The sequence below is a fragment of the Ixodes scapularis genome, unplaced genomic scaffold (genome assembly GCF_016920785.2).
Source record: "Ixodes scapularis isolate PalLabHiFi unplaced genomic scaffold, ASM1692078v2 PGA_scaffold6__148_contigs__length_123643588, whole genome shotgun sequence".
In the NCBI taxonomy this organism is placed as follows: Eukaryota; Metazoa; Arthropoda; class Arachnida; order Ixodida; family Ixodidae; genus Ixodes; species Ixodes scapularis.
In genome coordinates this window covers 44,041,850-44,061,682 of record NW_024609881.1, presented here as the reverse complement: position 1 = coordinate 44,061,682, position 19,833 = coordinate 44,041,850, and the positions used below count along the sequence as shown (strand labels likewise).

Sequence of the window (19,833 nt, the reverse complement as noted above, 5' to 3'; positions counted from 1 at the left end):
GGTTCATTTCCTTCTAGGGTGCGCCTGTGAACAGTTGTATGATGATAACGAATAAATTTAAGAGTTAAGTTCGCCGCTGTTGTAGTTGTGCTTACACACGTGGTTAAGTTCATTTATTCTTAAATCAAGATTTCCCAGCGTGGACAACAAACATATCGGTGTAATAATGTGGGTCTCCGCCGTTGCTTTGTTTCCAGTATGAGCGAATGACGTTTTCCATATCATCTTTGTAGCTTGCCCTTGATTCGACCGGAAGTAGTGGCAAAAATGGAAGGACAGCGATAGTCGTTCCTGAAACATAGAAAACACTTCAATCATCAACTGCGTAATTAACCCTTTAACAGATTGAGCGAATTATTTTCTGCTTTTTAACACTAACGTAAAAACCAATTACCGGTTCCTTTTTCAGGTTTTTCAGTTTTTGTTTTTAAACCGTTGAAAACTACACTAATGTGGTCTGTTAACACGAGTTATACGGACAAGGGAACATAATGTAAAAAGTTAATCGTCTCGTTAGGTTGCATAATGGACTAAATCAGTTCTTTAACTGTTTAATTCATGAATATAAACATATGGTTCCAATTGAAAACTTGCTGAGCGTCATCGAAAAGCGCCAGGAAAGTTTATACATATTCGGAGCGAGCGGGGAGCGTTGTGTTGCGCCTAAATCACTAGTGCAACGTAAAGCCCCTCATGAACTGATAACTGGCGCCATTCATTGTTGTACAAATGCTCGAGACACGTGGCGCACGCCATTTCTGGGAAGAACATGGCGTCTGAAATCTAGCTCAGTGCTGCGCAGTGCCGCCGCGATATTCCCAAAGGCTGCACGTTGCACGTGCCTCTTGTACCGACGTGCACCTCGCGCTACGTTCGCAAAGTCCAGTGACTTTAGTGCAACGGGCTCAAGGCTGGCGGTACGAAAACCTGAATGATAAGCTCGCGGTTGCATTTTCATCCGCGTTTTCTCCCTGCCAGCTTTACGCCTGTTGAACGGGTGGTATCCGTCCGTCTCCAATCAGAGCGTACAAGTGCGTCATTTGATTCTTGCGCACTGTCTGGCGTTCGAACGCCGGACGCCGGAATTTTGCGTCCGTACGCGTTCGAACAGTGAGTGGGAACCGCGGTTTAAGATATTGTATATTTCATACTGCACTGCTGTTCTTACTTTTCTACTGCTTTCTGTGAGAAAAAATAAAGTTGTATAAATTACAAGTTTTTGTCCCGCTTTTATGGAAAAGAGTCAGCTAAAGCTTCTAGACCTTGCAATATTGAAGGACAAAGGAGGATTTTTGGGTAAATTAATACATAGGATGAACAATGCAGGTATTGTTTTAATTTGTAGAATACTTGAACTTGAGGTCAATACCCGAATACAGCTCAAAATATATCTAGTCATGAAATACATGGAATCAAAAGATAATCTCTGTGGCCTTGGGCAAACATGCTGCCATGGTAGGTACACTTCGCACCGATGTAAATTTGAAAAAAAAAAAAAAAATGATGAAATTTTTTTTTGTGTGTGATTGCACACCAGAGTATGGTTTAAAGCTCTCAGTATGAATTAAAAAAATCGAAGATGGCTTTTTTTAAATTTTTCTTTGAAGTTTAACTTTGTACAAGTTGGAAAATTTAGAGCGGAGGGTTAATACTCGTCCCTCAATCAACGGGTTGCCGTTTTTCCCTACCTCCTTTTTCTCAAAATTGGAACAAATAAAGAATTTGAATTTAAAAACGACTTACGAATGATCTCCTCCAAGTCCTCAGCGAGAGAAGCTTTTGTTAGAATTTCACACGTATGGCGCTTCAAGTTCACAGTTTTCAGAATGTCCAGCATGTAAGATATGAGGCTGGCGTGGTCTTCACTGTCCTGGCGGTCAGGAATAAACTTCTCGCAGATCTGGAACAGGATTAAGGGTGCGTTTAACCAAACTCGTACAATCGGAACACTACCAACTACGTCATTCCAGAAATAAAAACGTTCGTACTGTTGTACTAGTACATGTCTCGCAAGACAAGTAACAATAAGGACCAGAATCGTACGATGACTTTAAAAGTAAGCCAGTCAGTCTTCACCGTCCTGTTTAGCAGTAATCACTGGGGAATGGGAACACCACGGCATGACCTTTCGAATGCCCGACGCCCAGCACGCACTCGTTGCATTCAGAGATTGCTGCTGTTCTTATGACAATTAAATTTTGAAAAAGATGAAATCCGTTTGCAACTCCCTGTAACGCCGAAATAGAGCGCAGCGCTTGAGGAGGAGGAGGGAAGGGTACTGAGGGTTACGTGTTCTCGGGGGGGGGGGGGGTCTCGTGACCCCCAGAGAAATTTTTCCGCTAGACTTAGCGGGGAAACGTTTCCGCTAGATTTAGCGGGGAAATTTTTCCGCTAGATTTAGTGGGTAAATGTTTCCACTAGATTTAGCGGGGAGATATTTCCGCTACATTTAGCGGGGAAATTTTTCCGCTAGATTTAGCGGGAAATTTTTCCGCTAAATTTAGCGGGGAAATTTACCTATAATGCACCGTGCGGTTACGCAGACGGCGACGGCGACGCCGATGCCGCCCAAGCCGGAAACGGGCGCCTAAAAGCTGCGCTCTAAAAGACGGTGATGGCGGGTTTATGGTAACAGTGTTGCACAATGTACTTTATAGACTTATATAATCGTCAGCAAAGAGAATATCCATTCATGAAGGGAATTTGTGCAGGGACGTTAATTGCTGGGGGACGAACTGGAGGGACGTTAATTGCTGGGGGGCAGTGGCGTTATCAAGCACACTGCAATGAAAATGTATGGCTAGAGCATAAATAGTGTCGTAGCGCCTTTGAAAAGGATCAAGTCACATCACCGGTTGTAGAAAAAAAAAGACGCTTACAAGTCTCTGTAATGGGAAATTAGAGCGCAGCTTTTGAGGTATTTTGATTTTGCGATATACCGTGCTAAACAATTTGAGAACAATATATTTATATGTACAAATATAAGTCACTCTCCTCACATAATGCTTCTGCACCCTCCTCCCCTTCCGTTTCATCTTCCTTCTTCGTACCCTCCTCCTTCGTATCCTCCCCTCCTCCACTTCCCTCCCCTCCCCTCCTCCCCCGAACTCTCCCCTTTTCCTCCTTTATAGCCTCCCCTCCTCATCCGTGCCCTTCACTCCTCCTCCTCCTCCGTACCCTCCCCTTCTACTCCTTCATATTCTCCCCTCCTCCCACAGCTTCCCCGCTAAATTTAGTTGGAAAATTGACGCCACGTGACCTCAACACTAATTCAGTTCCCTGCTAAATTTAGCGAAGAAACTGAATTGGTGTGTAGGTCTGTGGCGTCCCATAATCTAACACTGTGCATTCGGTTTCCCCACTTAATGTAGCGGTAAAACTGTCGTCACATGACCTCGACACCAATGCAGTGTTCCCGCTAAATTTTGCGGAGATACTGCGACGTCCCATAATGCAACGCGCGCGCGGTTACGCCGACGGTGACGGCGACGCCGCTCAACACGAAAATGAGCGCCTAAGAGCTGCGCTCTAAAACTGACCACTCACTTCTCCCTCGTGAAGCTTAAGTCACTGTGACGTTTGGGTGGCGCATTAGGTGCCTCGAGTGGCTATTGGTTGGGGAAGTTCTTTCGGCTTCCGTTTTTGCGAGTTCTGGGAACGTATGATAAACACAACATAGAGGACAAGACCCGGGAATAAAGGCATCGTTGGATAGTTCCCGACCCACCCAAGTTGCAAACACCCTTCTGCTCGACCGAGCTATGTAACAAAGCGGTAGACACGAACGTCTTGGCGTCGCCTAGTGCTGGCATAGCGCTTGTTGTGAGACGCTGCAAGGCGTTCTCGTGGCGACGCCGATGTCCGCTTGGTGGCGCAAGTCGTCGCCCGATTCAAAAGGTTCAGCCGTATCCATCCATCCACCTATCCATCCAGTCATGACGTCAGAGGAGGACAGTGCGGTCCTTGCCTTTCAGGTGGCATTTTTACGGCAAACTTGTAGCGTATCGATCGCCTTCCAGCGTGCCGGACTGAACAAATTATTCCTTCGAATAAGATTAAGTAGACTTCCACATGAGATGGCGTGATATTGACGCTCTCTAGGCAACTGGTGGCCTCTGTAAAAAATCCGCCTTGTTTGGAATCGATCCCCGAACGTCTCCAAGAATAGCGAGGCGCCCTGCCAACTTTTCCGCCCTAAGGTAGCGCTCATTCTCCGCCCTAAGGAAGTGCTAGAGGTCACAACCACATGCCAAAGCTTCAGCCCGATCCGATTCCTTATTTGAAAGTGATTTTCTGATAATTTATATGGGAAAAAGGCGACCGACGGAGTTTCCGAATACATGGGGCTCTATTGCACCAGAAACTGAAAACAGTCAAAAATGGGCTCCATTTTCCCATTGAAATTTTCAGAAAATCCCTTATAACTTTTGAATAAGGTATCGGATCGGGCTGAAACTCATCTGGTTGCGACCTCTAGCGCTACCTTTGGGCGGACAACGAGCGGTCGGCGATGCCTAGTTCATTTTTGCGCAAAAAAAAAACCTGTAATGTTTTCGTGCGGCACCCTGTACATAAAATGAGTTGTGAGTCAGCGCGGCTCGTTTGATTTCCCTTTCTTTTTTTATTTGTAAGGAGTGAGTATACAGTGTGCGTGCACTTTTGCAGTATTGCGTTGTAGTGCTTGTTTATAAAACCCTCCCATCGTCTTGCTACGGTGAGGAGAACATCAACACGAGACCGCAAAGTTCATGCAGGGTTTCCATGTAAGATCATTTGCTTTAGAACAATATATGACGAGTTTTTTCTTCTTTTTTAGTGAGCCACATCCATCTGAAGAAACACCGAGATAAACAGGAATTTGTACTTATCGGACAAGCTTTCAGCCCTGAACCGTAGTCACCTGTGAATGAGTTTTTATATCATAATATGGCCGACTACAAATTAGTACCTCGTGGAAATGATGAACCTCCAGACATACTGCGACGTTCAGCCGAAATTGGCTTAATTTCGGTGTCTGAATTTGACTCATCTAAAAAAAAAGAACACAACTCACCATATTAGCAAAGTCATTACCTCTCTATACGCTTTCCATTGGTCCATCAGGCAGGTTCTCCTCCACATCTCGAGGTTTGTCGAACGAGCCACAAAGAAAAGCATGCACTCCCCTCCAGAGGTCATCAAGTCGGACATGTTTCTGAAAGCGGTCACGTGGTCCTTCACCCAATGTAAAGTGAAGAAAGAGTAGACGCGGTTGAACTGACCGTACTTCCTCACAAGTCCCGACACGTCTTTCGAGATGTCATGCACCTGGTACTCGATCTGCGGATGGGCAAAGTTCTCTCTCGCGAAGCCCACCATGCTTTCGCTGATGTCCGTTGCCACGATCCTCCTGCAGGGCTGGCAGCGTGGCAGGAGTTCTTGGCGAGTGAAGTCGCCGGTACCACATCCTATGTCCATAAACTGCTGGCCCGTGTTGGGCCTGCTCTTGAAAGATGTCCCCAGTCGTTCGAGCGTCCTGATGTTTAGCGTTCGCTGAAAGTCGTTGGCCATCACGTATACCTCCGGGATGAACATCGCTGTTGGTCGAGGCTCTTCGAGTGCTTCTGCGATTAGAGGACCCAGCAAGTTTCGGGAGGGAGATGAAGCGACCTGACTCGTAGTTTTCTTCCAGTGAAAATTCTGAAATTTATAATTGGAAGTAATCACTCTCAATAATGTCTATCACAATCCGTTTCACTTTAAGTTCGAGCGTACCAAATCTATTCTATCCTAGGGAGGAATTTTCATTTTAAGTTTCTAAACGAGAGCTGAAATGAATAAAAATAAAATTTGTCTCTCTCCCTACACCACCAAGCGCAACAACAGGCCGAAACCAATTAAAAATAAACAAATAGGGGTTAATATGACCAAAAAGTAAATTTTGATTTAAAAGCAAATCAAAGAAAAACGGGGACGCAACGAAACTACTAAACGGAATACAGGCTTGTGTTTTGTCTGCGGGCTTTCATCGATTATAAATTCTGGTTAATAATGTCGTAGTTTAATATATTGTCCATTTAGTTTTGTTCCTCTTGGTCTTATGTTTCGTTTGAGGCGACGACGAGGTTTCTTTACTGGTTACTTTTGCTTGCGTTATTTTTTCAATCTAATATCAAAGAAGTCAAGTGTGTATTATTGGGTTTATTAGAGTATTCATGTTTGCTTATCAAAACGAAGTTCTTTTCAGGTCTTCGCCCTTAACCACCCATAGCACCCCTCGGTTCCTTCTTTTCTCCTTTTTTCTTTATAGTCAATATATTTTGTAATAATAACCTATTTCTCCCCGGAATCTTTACACTTTTCCCTGTCTCTTCTTGCTTGTTTTTATGTTTTTATACTAGTATACTATCTCTAAAGTTATATTTATACTAGTTCGTTCAATCTCTTCTCTGTATCCATTTATATGTTTTGTTCATATCTTCCTGAAAAAGAGTGATTGCAAAATTATTTATTAGTTTAATGAATATATCCTTCCCTCATCTTCATAAAAACAATAGAAGTGAGACACTTTTTTTTCTAAAAAACTAAGAGGAAGTTGGAGGCTACGGAACTAGTCCACGCTTCCCTATTTAAGTATTGAGGGGTCTTCGATGCATGCAATCTTTGAAATCTATCTCTAGTAGAAAGCCAGGGTTAGAAACTGGTCCAAACGTTCCTGATATTAAAAGGGTCTTCATTGGGCATGCATATGTTTAAAGCTTACTCTATGCTCAAGGCTGCGAATTTTTTTATAGCTTGCTTGGAAAGCGTGCTTGCAAAAGTATTGATTAGTTTAATGAATATATCTTTCCCCCATCTTCACAGCAACAGTGCGCATTGAGACATATATTTATAAAGCTGAGAGGAAGCCCGAGTATACAAAACTAGTCCGCAACTACCCACATAAGTATTGAGGGGTCATCCATGCATGCAATCTTTGAGAGCTATTTTATCTTCAATAGGAAGCCAGGGTTAGAAATTGGTCCATACGCCCTGATAGTAAAGGTGGGGGGGGATGCAACGATCTTAAGATTGAAAGAATTAGCATCTCGTCATGTTTACGTTGTTTATCGTGTCCCGGCGGATAGAGAAAACATCCCCGTCATTAAAAAATGTCGCGATTACGCTGCATAATCCTAAAGCAAAAGTTGAGCTTCTTCTCCCACCTGCAGCCACGACTGGCAGCTGAAGGAACTGCGACGAGAAGCTTACGTGATCTCGCTCGGCTTTAAGCTGCAGCATAACGCCCGCTAATGTCAGCAGGGAAAGGGAGAGGAACCATCCTCCGAGAGAACAAACGGCTCCTTACACTGACGCCACATCGCATACTTTTGACCACCATGTAAAAGGAGGAGAGGGAAGTTGGCTTTGGTAAGAATTTTGGGTGACGGGTTAATTGCTTTCCTCTCTTGAAATACATTAAACATAAATGTTTCTAAATCGAAAGTTATCGTTATTGGTCTGGTATCACATAGAGCTGGCAGACTAGCATTAAACGTAGTGCGATAAGCTTGGCATATTTTTAATATTGGAATTCTTTGAGCAGAAATAAAATTTATTTTTAAATGACTGTTGTGTTCTTTTTTTTTTGCACATACAGGTGCACCGTTTACTATATTCGCTCGATAGAATCCAAATGAATTTTTCTAATTTGATTCTCGCTCAGGCCCCCATTGCACAAACGAAAAACGAGCTAAATTAAGTGTGTGTTTAAGTATTTTATTTTGAGACATGTTACGTGCTGAATAAATGATAATGGGGGTCAAAAATGAATCTTAAGATTTTCAGTTCCTGTTCGTATCTTATAAATGTAACTTATTGTGGTGAACTTGATTTGTGGAAGGTGCTTTTTGTATTTGTTTCCTGGAGCTATTTGTAGGCAGCAACATTTCGAGTAATTAGATGTTAACTTTCTTTTGCCCATTGTGTTATTTTGTTTAAAATAATTTCCGAGCGCCACATTTTCTGCAAGTGCCTATATAAATGTATGCATTAGGAGGTTAGCATTTAATTACAATATTCCATAATAATAAACACAGTGAAGATCCCTGTGTGCATCCCAAAGTTACTTTCGTTTGTATTGTACTAAGTTCTAAATTATAGAACCCGCGATCCTTCGTCGACAAGGCTTATCAGCGAACATGCTGATGACAGCGGAGCGACGCCCACCGATGGCGAGACGGGATTCAGCATCAACGGAGGGGACAGCGCTGACACTTCACAGGCTGCAGTTTCGTCAGAAGTTTATGGCCTGCTGCTGAGGCTAACGTCTCGGCTGGATATTTTGACGGCCGAGATCAAGCTTCTACGTGCGGACAACAGTGCGCTTCGGGTGGAAGTCGCTCAACTTCGCCAAGCGGTTGTAAGCCAGACAGCTGCGCAACAAGCAATCGCGGTTTCCCCCGAGGACGCGGCACCCGCCGGCTCGCCGCCGGCGAAACCATCCTATGCGTCTGTGGCGTTGGCTCCCCGGCCCCTAGCCCCACCTTGGGGACTATCCCGCGATAATCCTGGGAATGTCGGAGCTCAGAGGGCACCATTCTCGTCGGCACCTCCAGGCAACGGTGAGTCTACCAGCATGGCCCACAACGCGGGTTTCCCGCGAGCTAACCAGGAGCGCCGTCCAAGGCCTCAGGCCTCATTTGGTGAAGCCAAGAATTGCACCGTCAAAGCGGTGCCTCGCCCACCACCTTCCAAAGGCTCGTTTGTGTCCCGTCGGGACCCATCCACTAGCGTCACTGACGTCGAATCTATAGTATCAACTGTTATCGGGGACAAGCCAGTGATTTACACGCAACTTAAAACAAAATACCCCACGCATAACTCGTTCCATCTTGCCGTTGACAAGGAGTCGTTGCAAGTGTTAAATAACTCGGACGTCTGGCCAGATGGCTCTCTTTTTCGCCCTTTTTTGGGGAGGTTACCTAATTCCCGGCATTACGTGGTTGCAGCGGAAAGTTTAACCGAAGGTACTCATGGCTCGAAATCTTAACGTTTACTATCAAAATGTCTGCGGCCTTAGAGCAAAATCGGATGAATTTATGTCCAATCTGCTAGGTACCGATTACGATATTGTCATATTGTCAGAAACATGGCTTCATGACGGCATTGCGAATTGTGAATATTTTACACCTGCCTTTACTGTGTTTCGTAGAGATCGTGATTATACTTCCAGGATAAAATATGGAGGTGGTGTATTGATAGCTTGCAAACAATCACTGAATGCACATAGGCGAAATGATTTGGAAACCTATCAAGAATCCGTCTGGGTCGAGATACCGTCTGGTGACGGGTTCAACTTTCTAATTGGAGCATATTATTTCACTCCCGCTTCAGATGCGGCTCTCTTTGTAAGCCACTTTAATTTTCTTGAAAATGAAATAGACGTTACTAAATATCGCGTGCAACTATACGAGGATTTTAATCTACCGAAAGTTGACTGGATTAATGGTCGTATTAACAGTGAAAGCTCCTGCACACGTCAAAAAGCGTCTTGTTTGTTTAACTTCATAGATTTTAATGATTTTACACAACACAACATGTTCGTAAACTGTTCCGGTAACATTCTTGATCTGGTTTTATCTAACATTCCTACTTCGAAAGTGGCTCGTGTAGACGATCCGCTGGTCACCCCTGATGCTTATCATCCTCCCCTTACGGTTTCGTTTTCTATGTTTCTAAGGTCAAGGGTTTCGTCTGGTGCACTACGGTACGCGTACAGTGCTGGCGATTACTTTAGTTTATACAAATATTTTGAACAATATGATTGGACTGATGTCTTACAATGCTCTGACGTAGATTCGATGGTGGATAGTTTCACAGCGGTAGTCAATGATGCCATGAACTTGTTTGTTCCCCAGCGCACCAACCGCCCAGAGAAGTACCCTAAGTGGTTTTCCAAAGATTTGCGATATTACTTGAGATTAAAATTACGTTACCACAGATTATATAAAAAAACGAGACTCGGCTTATGGTATGAAAAATTTAGCATCTGTCGTGAATTAACAAAAAAGCTTCTTGCTAACGACCAATATCACTACCGCAGGCAGATGGAGCGTAACCTGAACAAGCGACCAGAAGAATTCTGGCGCTTTGTGAAAAAGCATACCACGAAGAACGTTAATGATATAACGCTGAGCAACGGGTCAGTTATTGAAACGTCCCCAAAATCTGTTTGTGAGTTGTTTTCGCATCATTTCAGTTCATGCTTTTCCAATGTCAACACCCCTTTACCCATGACATGTAATACTACTTTTGATGACTATTTACCTTTTACTAGATGTACTGTTCACGAAGTGCTTTTAGCTATTGGAAAGCTGAATTCTAAACTGTCCACAGGTTCAGATGGTATTCCCAACTTCGTTCTAAAAGGATGTGCCGAATGTTTTGCTCCTGTTCTTGAAAAAGTGTTTAACTTGTCTATACAGAGTGGTGTCTTTCCAGAAAAATGGAAATATTGAGGAGTTTCAGCGACGGTGTCACCGCCCTGGCGGCCGGTCGCCGAAAGAGAACGAGGGGGATAGGCTCGCTGGGCGTTGGCTTTGTGTAAATGCGTTGGCCGCGAACGTAGGCTTATAAACTTCGGCAGCAAGAATATTACGCGGCTCTAGTGTTCCGGTACGAGCAACAGAGATGACACGAACTGCTACGACGAGCTACGACCACCCGCCGCAGCGATGCAGGCGTCGAAGGAGCGCAACCTGTGTACTACGCAGTCAGTCGCCGCCGTCGCCCGACGCAGGTCGTTTGGCATTCAGGACTTTCCGTCCCGGGTTCTTCGCTTGCACTTGGAACCGAGTATTATTCCCTGTGCTTCTGTATGTGCTCAATGGCTGGATGTGGACCTCATAGAGCAGAGTTCTTCAGACTCGACAGCGACTCAAAGTTGACGGCGGAGGGGCTTGCAGCAACGCTTTCGGTTGGTGCACGGGTTCGACGACTACACGGATAAATTTTAAGATTGCTGCTAGCAAGGTGGGCCATAGTCGCTTTATGTTGACACGATTTTGAGTGTAAGTACTCCGTGCAAAGGCGAATCTATCGCGTTTCTAATCCACCTTTGCTTTTGTTGTTGTTTTTGCGCTCGCACGACCGATTGAAAATGCTTCTGTACCAATCACGGTGTGAATGTCTTCGGCCTACATTGCGGAACGCCCAATAAAAAGTCATATTCGTTCAGCGAGCAAACTTCCCTTTCGAGTGACCTTCTTTGATTGATGATTTCGCCCGTACTTGAGTGCTTTAATCAACACGATCGATGAAGTTTGCTTCCCTAGTTAGGACATTTTTTGTGCCACATGCGGCACTAATGCTTGGCACGATGTATTCTACTGGTGGTATTGTGAATTGGTTTACTTCCAAAGGTAACAGTATGACAGGTAAGACCATTCAATTTGCTAAAAATGTGATATGGGAATGTCGTTGCATAACTAGCGTTTTACGTTTAAGATTGGTAAGAAACATGCTCATATGATGACGCACGTCTACAGCATAAGCTTTGCAGATCCAGAATGGATGTGCTACAGGCTCAAGACTTTTAATGGACCAAATTGGTGATTACATGGCAATAAATATTGTGGAAAACTGCCCATTGACTCGGTGAGTTTTGATCGTGACCATTGGCGTGCTGTTGGCAAATTAAAGAGACATTGCATCTAGATGTGCTTAAATATCTTTATTTCAAGGTTCAGTGGACCCCTCTGCATCATTACAGGAAGGCACTCTCAAGCCACAACAAACAGCAGTGAATGTACAATGCATAATAACGGGCACCAGTGTCCAGGCGTATAGTCCACAGAAGCCAATTTGAGCCTAAAAATGTTTTTGTTTTGTTTAGATAGTTTGCATTTGGTGTATAATTCGCAGGGCCCGATTTCCGCACCCAGTGCATAGTCCACAAAGCTGGTGCGTTGCGTCTTTGTGCTTTTTTTCCTGGGTGGCATTTTCTTCAGAAGTTCTTCGGCGAACGCTATTGAGCCTGAAGAACTGCTCTTGAGGCCCATATCTAGCCACTCGGCACACACACAAGCACAGAAAATAACACTCGGTACCAAGTACAAACGAAGCACCTAGGCGGAAAGCCGTGAATGCCAAACGAGCAGCGTCCGGTGACGGCGACTGACTGCGTTGTGCCCCTTCGGTGCCTGCATCGCTGCGGTGGGTGGTCGTAGCTAGTCGTAGCGAGATGATCTTCACTTCAAGCAAGAAATCTTGCCATACCATAGTCAAGATATGTGTGCAAGTGTTCGACGACGTGGGCTCTCTCACGTTGGTGCAGTTGTCATCAAGAAAGGTACATAACAATGTTGAGTGTTTGAGGCTGAAACTATGATGCATACTTATCTAAACCTAAATTTATCGGTTTGTGGCTACAAACATTTTCGTTGACGTTGCTTAGATCATGTAACCATTCAGGCCTCAAATTAAATGGTGCTTTGAACTCTTCGGTTGTGTATGAAAACCTATTTGCTCTAATAAAAGACATTTTGAAAAGGACACATGTCTTCTGCTGATACATATCTTCCAATTTACAATGCAGAAGCAAACAGAAAATCAACTGCATACATCTACCACTTGGCATAAGAACGTTTTGCAATTCATTCTTGAGCACACTCAAATATCAGCTAAGGTTGCTCTTGTTTTAGAAGCTTTGCCCTGTTCTGTAAAAAGAAAACAGTTAAAAACGCTTTACCTTCGTTCTCCTCCTCGCATTTAATACGGACTTGTTTGTCAGCAGATCACACACAGCAGATATCACCGTGGCACATACAACTCGAATGACCGATGAGACTATTGCTATTACAATAAAGCTTTCCACAAGAGCCAAAATGAGGCTTGTAGGGGTGCACAAGCACATGGAAATGAGATTGGCGCTTCCGGGGCTTGTTTACATTATGCGTAAAAACAGGACGATCGGCGACCAGCTGATCGCAATATAACACCAAGGATACCGATGTTTCGATACATAGAACGCAGGATAAAGACCTCAATCGTCCCTTGTATGCTGTAGTTGTCATACTTTCCATCCAACCGCTTTTTAGCACAATTAACTAGAACAACCGAAAAGTTCGCAACACCTTCTAATGCGAGGCCTGAATGGTTACATCATCTAAGCCACGTCAACGAAAATGTTCGTAGCCGCAGACCGATAAGTTTAGTTTGAGATAAAGTACGCGTCATAGTTTGAACGCGCGAACATTGTTGATATGTACCTTTCTTTGGACCCGCGAACATTCGGTTCAACTTGATGACAGCTGCACCAGCGTGAGAGCTCACGTCGAACACTTGCACACCTATCTTGACTATGGCAAGATTTCTTGCCTTCGACTGGCTTGAACACTTCATCTGTAGCATCACGGTAGGTCTTGGTTGAAATGATGATCGTCTCGCACACGGCAACAAACAGAGAACGACACGCTTTGTTCTATTTATACGCTACCGGTCTACGGGCGTCGCAAATCTATCCCCCTCTTGTCCGCCATGTTGGATCTATCGGAGCGCCCCCTATATTCGCTGAAACTCCTCAATTCAATAGTAGTCCCGATTTTCAAGTCAGGTAATTCTTGTGATGTTAGTAACTATCGTCCTGTTTCCCTTCTCAATGCATTTTCAAAGGTTTTTGAGAAGCTGGTGTACAATCGTTTGTATAATTATTTTAAAAGAAAGTTTGTTCTTGTACAGCACGGTTTCGTCAAAGGCAGATCCGTCGAGACAAATCTGTGCACATTTTTAAATTTTGCTTTTCCAATTATTCAGTCTCGGGGCCAAGTAGACGCAATATATCTGAATATGTCCAAAGCCTTCGATAAGGTCAATCATGAGCTGTTATTACTGAAACTTAGGGACTATGGCCTGAGTCCTGAGTACAATACCTGGTTTAGGAGTTATCTTCATAAAAGGCAGAACTGTGTAAGGGTATCTGGCTTCTTGTCTCGTCCATTCATTTCTATATCAGGAGTGCCCCAAGGCTCAAACCTTGGACCCTTGTTGTTTCTTATTTTTATAAATGATTTGGTGTCGTCCGTAAAACACTCTCAATTACTTATGTTCGCAGATGACGTGAAGTTGTTTCGGGAGGTCACCTCAGTCACTGACTGTACTTTGCTGCAGGACGATCTTCGTTCAGTGGTAGAATGGTGCAGTTCTAACAATCTTTTCTTAAATCTGCGCAAAACAAAAGTCATGTCGCTGTCAAGAAAGCGTCACAATTTATCCTATGCATATGTTCTGGAAAATGAAACGATCTGTCGGACCACGCAGATGCGAGACCTAGGTGTTCTTGTGGACGACCATCTTTTTTTCCTTTCTCATGTAAACTCCATTATCAGCCAGTCATTGCGCACGCTAGGAATAATGTCTCGCTTAACTAGACCATTTATCACTCATCACTGTCTCTTGAAATTATATAGTACCCATGTACGCTCGAAACTAGAATTTGCATCTGTAGTCTGGAACTGCATATCTATAACAGCAAGTGAAAGTATAGAACATGTACACAAGCGATTTGTGCGCATCATTTACGACCGATATTTTGGAAGAAAGTGTTTTTATGAATATAATTCGATTTTAGCAAAATTAACATTGGGCACCTTAGGTAAAAGAAGGTCCATTCGGGATGTTCAGTTTTTACATAGGCTAATTCATAATGCAATAGACAGCCCTACTCTCCTCACCTGTGTTCACTTTCGTATACCACTTAGAACGAACTCTAGAAATCCTAGGGTCTTTTACCCAGACCTCATTCGAAACGCATCACCGGTTTCGCGTATCCAACATGTTTTAAACACGCAATTTACTGACGTCGATACTTTTAGTACAAACCTGTCTTTTGGAGAACGATCATTTTGATGCATGTGTTTTTAATTGGCATATATACACGTTTGTGTGCTTGCATGTTTTTTTGTTTTTTTTTCACAACTCTTTATTTTGTTTACTCTGTATTTTGGGTGTATTTCAATTGTGTGTGCTTAACCCAGTAGGCTTTCGAGCTGTTGGTTAGCACAAGAGAAAAATAAACATTGATTGATTGATTGATTGATTGATAGTGAATAGTTCTATTATAAAGAGCAAGCGGAGTCGAGATTATAGATTTGGTGGACAGTTATGTTTCTTTAAGAAATGTCGAATTAAAGGGTAGCATACCGATTCAAATTTTCCTTGAAAATCTAATGAGATTACTGTGCCAACCTTTTGTTATAGTTTGATTTTACGGGTATATTGAGTGAAGTTATATAGTGCTTTTGTGGAAGATTTCTTATGGAAAAACCCAAATTTATTTTGGTGTAATAGGTTTGATTTGCTAGTAAAAATATAGTCTATTATAAAGTAATCGCTCTAAGACTTTACAAAGTAGTGAATTTAAACAGATTGGTCTATATGTGGTTGTAGGATTATTTGGACGTTCTGGTTTATGTAATAGAATTACTTTGCCAACTTGCCATACTTTTGGAAAATAGTCTGATTGTAAACACGAGTTATAAATATATTAAAAAAACTTATTTATGTAAAAATGTGGATGATAGGTTCATATTTGTACTTTTATAGGACATGTTATTTTATCCACCACAGGGGCTGTTTCTGTACATAAACGATCGATTGATGATGATATTTATTTCCTGGTAATTGAGTAGATTGTCGCCAGCATTTACTGAGAGTTCCATTTTTTTATTTCCTATAATAATTAAAATATCACAGTCTGTGGATACGTCATCTTTTTAAAAAGGTTATCTAGTATATGATCTACTGGTTTTAGCAGGATGTGGTGCTGGTTCCATCTGTTTTGGTTATTAAAGGTGTGAAAAGTGGTGTTTTAACTTCTTTAATGTGATTTTTTGTAAGGTACTCTAAATAGTGATAATTTCGTATTTCCGTAACAAAAGTTCCTTCATGAGGTTACTTTAGCTAAGTTTTTTCTTCTTTTTAATCGTTTCTTTGAAATCGTAATATTTTCTTTATATAGTGGTTTTAGTTCTGTACTGATGCATCTTTGATGTCTTCTGCGTAACGCATTAAATTTCACTCAGATTTTTTTTAGTTCTGAGTTCCACCATGGTGTAGTATTCGCACTATATCTAACATTTTTTTTCACAGCTTTTACAGCGCAGCTCTTAGGCGCCCTTTTCCGTGTTGAGCGGCGTCGCCGTCGGCGCAACCTGGCGATGCATTATGGGACGTTTCCCACAATGACGTCACGTGTACGTCACGAGGGTCACAAGTGACGTCACGAGGGCCACGAGGTTCACGAGTGACGTCACAAGGGTCACGAGGATGACGTCACAGAGGTCACGAGGAGAGCGTCACGTGTGACGTCACCCTCATGACGTCACACGGGCATACCCTCCCCTCCGGGCCCTCCCCTTCACCTCCCTAGAGCTGCCCTCTAATTCGGCATTATGGAGAGTTGTAAACGTCTTTCATTTTTAATCCATTTGTGAAATTAGTAATAAAATTGATACAATTTATTCTCTATTATATCCCCTGTTAAATCACAAAATATTTAGATTTTAACCAGAGGTAATTTTGATAAGTTCATTTTGTCTTGTTAAACCAGTTATTGTTAATTGTCTCCGTGGTTGAGTTTTTAATTACATTAGGCCAAATGAAATATATTGATGATCGCTTAAATACTCTTTATCTGATATTTCCCAGTAAGATATTTTATTTAGAATATCGCTTGAAACAATCATTGAATCTATCCAACTTTTACCGTTATTTGTTTAAAAGGTTGCTGGAAAATGTTTACTATTAAGAGTAAAAAGGTGATGTCTTGTTACAAATTTACTTAAAGGGATACTACAACGAAATTTCGGCGCTCATTTTTTGGTCTATATGTGTTCAAAAGAGCAGTATCACATGGAACATACCAATATCTTGTTAAAAAAGTCTCGAAAAGGAATTTTAAAACGAATTAAACGATTAGCAAAGAGCACCTGGTGGCTGTCGCTAACGCTTCGTTTGTAATGCTCGTCTTGGAACCTTGACAGCTAGTGACGGAGGTTGTCTCGTCTCCGGCCACGACGAGAGAAGGGGGGAAGGAGGAACTCCCTTCTTCCCGAGAATTCCTTTTGTGTGTCGCAGAAGTCGCTATTGTCCCCCTAGAAGATTATAGAAGATTAACCCGTCACTCAAAATTCGTACAAAAGCAGCCGCTTCGGTGGCTGGAATGACAAGGCCATCCTCTCGACGTCAGCCTCGCCGTAGCTTTGCTCGTCTTGAGACGACCTACGTCACGATTGCGTTGGATGTCACGTGCTCTAAGCTGGGCCTTCTCCGAGCGCTTGCCAGAGTGGGCCGTTTATAACGAAAAATACAGCCACCAGGATCAAAATACAAACGTGCGATTGTCATTTACGGGTATTGTGGATCATATTCAACCTATTTTTGAACACGACGGGAATATTTCAAATTTCGTTGAAGTATCCCTTTAAGAGTTCTCCTTTATTGTCTGTGGCCTTAACCTCCCCATAGTTCGTGTTTGGCATTAAAATCCCCCGAATATTATCTTCTTATTTGTTAGAGAACGAAGAAAGTTGTCTAGTTTGTCTGAAGTTTGTTCAAAGTCACATATTGGAAATATATAAATATTTATTAGTACTATTTTGATATGTCTACATGTACATTCAATAGTTGCTATTTCTGATTGTTGTAATAAAGGAAAAAGAGAGTAACTATTATCTGTGCAAATTATCACATTTGGGATTAGCTTGAGATGGTATGATCTTATGTCTTAAAGGTACACCTACAATTTTATTTTCTACTACATGAGGGGGTTGTTTGAAAATAAACTCGGGCTTAATTTCATTCGTTATTTCTTCTGATTGTGCAGTTGCGATTTTTGATTTTCTCAAATTAACTAGATTAGTTTTGTCCTACTGTCATTGCTTAGCATTTATTTTTTATATTGGATTTTGTCCTTACCTAGTAGTTAGGCATTGTTTGCACGAAATATCCCCTCTAAAACAGTAAGTTTAAGAGTAATGCTATATGCACTCCGGAGTGCAGCTCGGCCGGAAATTGCTATACGCACTACGTTTGTCTCGTATAAAACGAATGGTCACAACAAATTTTCTAAGCGGTAGCATAGCGTAGGGGTTAAGGTGAAAAGAGTGAAAGTACAGGCTAGCTGGTGGAAGTCAACCATTTCGTCGTTTACCCTGAGACTGGTTTTTTTTGTTGAAGACCTGTCTGTTTTTTCTGTTACTTCTGCTCTTCAAAAAGAAAAACCCAGTCTCAGGGTAAACGACGAAAGGGTTAAGGTGTCCGCTTCGTACACAAGTGGACGCGGGTTCGAGGCGCGGTGGGCCCTTTTCTTTTTTTTTCTTTTTTTCTTGAACGTTGTTTTGTCAAGGCATTTGGCGATATTTATATTTCTTTTTGCGATAAACACTAAAACAAAAAAACAAAAACAAAAAAAAAAACACCGAATGTTGTCGACGAAACTACGCAGATCGGGGACAGCGGGGCTTGGGTTGCCGGCTGGACACCGCGAAGCGGCGTGTGCTGGTTAACTTTTCTATTTAGCAGCGGCGTGAATACAGGCGGGGGGCTGTGTTAACGAGCTCCCCAGTGATACACGCGCAGTTCGAAAAAGGGTGGCCCGAGCGGCATGAGCTCTCCGCGTAGTGCGTATAGCAATTTCCGTCCAAAGTGCACTACGTAGTGCATATAGCATCGCTCTAAGTTTAAATGTAGATATGTGTACAAAGTAGCAAGTTGCAAAATTTTCGGGCCTGATGGCACCAATTTCATCCCGACTCAAAACATTTAAAACCCAAATTTATCAACCCCTATGGGTCCTAGGTTAACGGGATTGAAACCTTTGGACTCGTCTGGACGAGCCCCTTCCAACGATACAAAACACGATCTAAAAACTGCCAAAAAAATTTTGCCCCGGGCCAATTGCCAAAAAAGTATGCAGCCTATTTGCCCGCGTCGCGCTGATTACAAAAATGTATACCATGCATACTTTGGGTGAAAAAAAAATAAATAGGCCTAATTATTAGGCCCACTTACAGGGTTTCCGGCAGTGCCTTGGTCCTCCATGGCGTAGCAGTTGTCGTCATCGTAACTGTGCGTTCTTTATATACCCTCTGTTACCAGGGGTCCACTATCTCAAATCATCTAGTCGCAGCTTCTACAGTGCTTTATGCTATTACTTAACCAGGGGATTACCTTACTAGCATAATAAATTCTTGAAATGCCGTCTGCAATCTGTAGTTCCGGGTAACGTATAGGGCTTTCGTCAAAAACACAAAGCCGCGAGACAAAAGAGAGAGAGAGAGCGAGAGAGAGGAGAAAAGGGAGTAACGAGAGAAGCGCGATTGGTCCTTAGAGTCACGTGGTATACGCCCCGGCTGTTCCCAGCTTGTGCAAGCCGCCCCCCCCCCCCCCCCCCCCCCCCCCCCCCCCCCTTCCCGCAAGCGCCCCACGCCCGAGAGCAAAGGACACTCCGTTGGCCGCTCTGGCCCGCACGCCTTCCCCGCCGACGCTACCGGAGTTCGCGCACGTTTTAATGATCACATATTTAGGTAAGAAATTGCAATAACGCAGTTTGTAACGGGTCAAGAGTAACCTCTTACGACGTAGTTTGAGTAGCTAAACGTTTTTTTTCCACTTCCCAGATGCGCTTCAAACGCGTGTGATCCCCTGAGTGGCGTTCGAGACTGCTAAATAAACTCCTCTATCTTTGTTTCTCTGCGCCTTGTAATTTGATTGTCGTTGCAGCTGCGATCAGTGGATTCCGCTTTGCAAGCGGACTGACCGTAAAAAATTGTTTCTGCTGTTAGGGTGACGAAACGAGGCATGCAAAGCTCGAGG

General features: G+C 43.0%; 1 protein-coding gene across 1 annotated transcript; it reads right to left on the bottom strand.

Moving 5' to 3' along the window:
* Positions 1–124: 124 nt before the first annotated feature.
* LOC120840045 (juvenile hormone acid O-methyltransferase-like) lies at positions 125–19,059 on the bottom strand. The gene is made up of 4 exons (XM_040210479.1): positions 19,030–19,059; positions 5,074–5,679; positions 1,744–1,900; positions 125–291 (listed from the first exon to the last, which is right to left on the bottom strand). Exons 1-4 carry the CDS (start codon positions 19,057–19,059, stop codon positions 125–127), a joined length of 960 nt encoding a protein of 319 aa, XP_040066413.1.
* Positions 19,060–19,833: the final 774 nt, after the last annotated feature.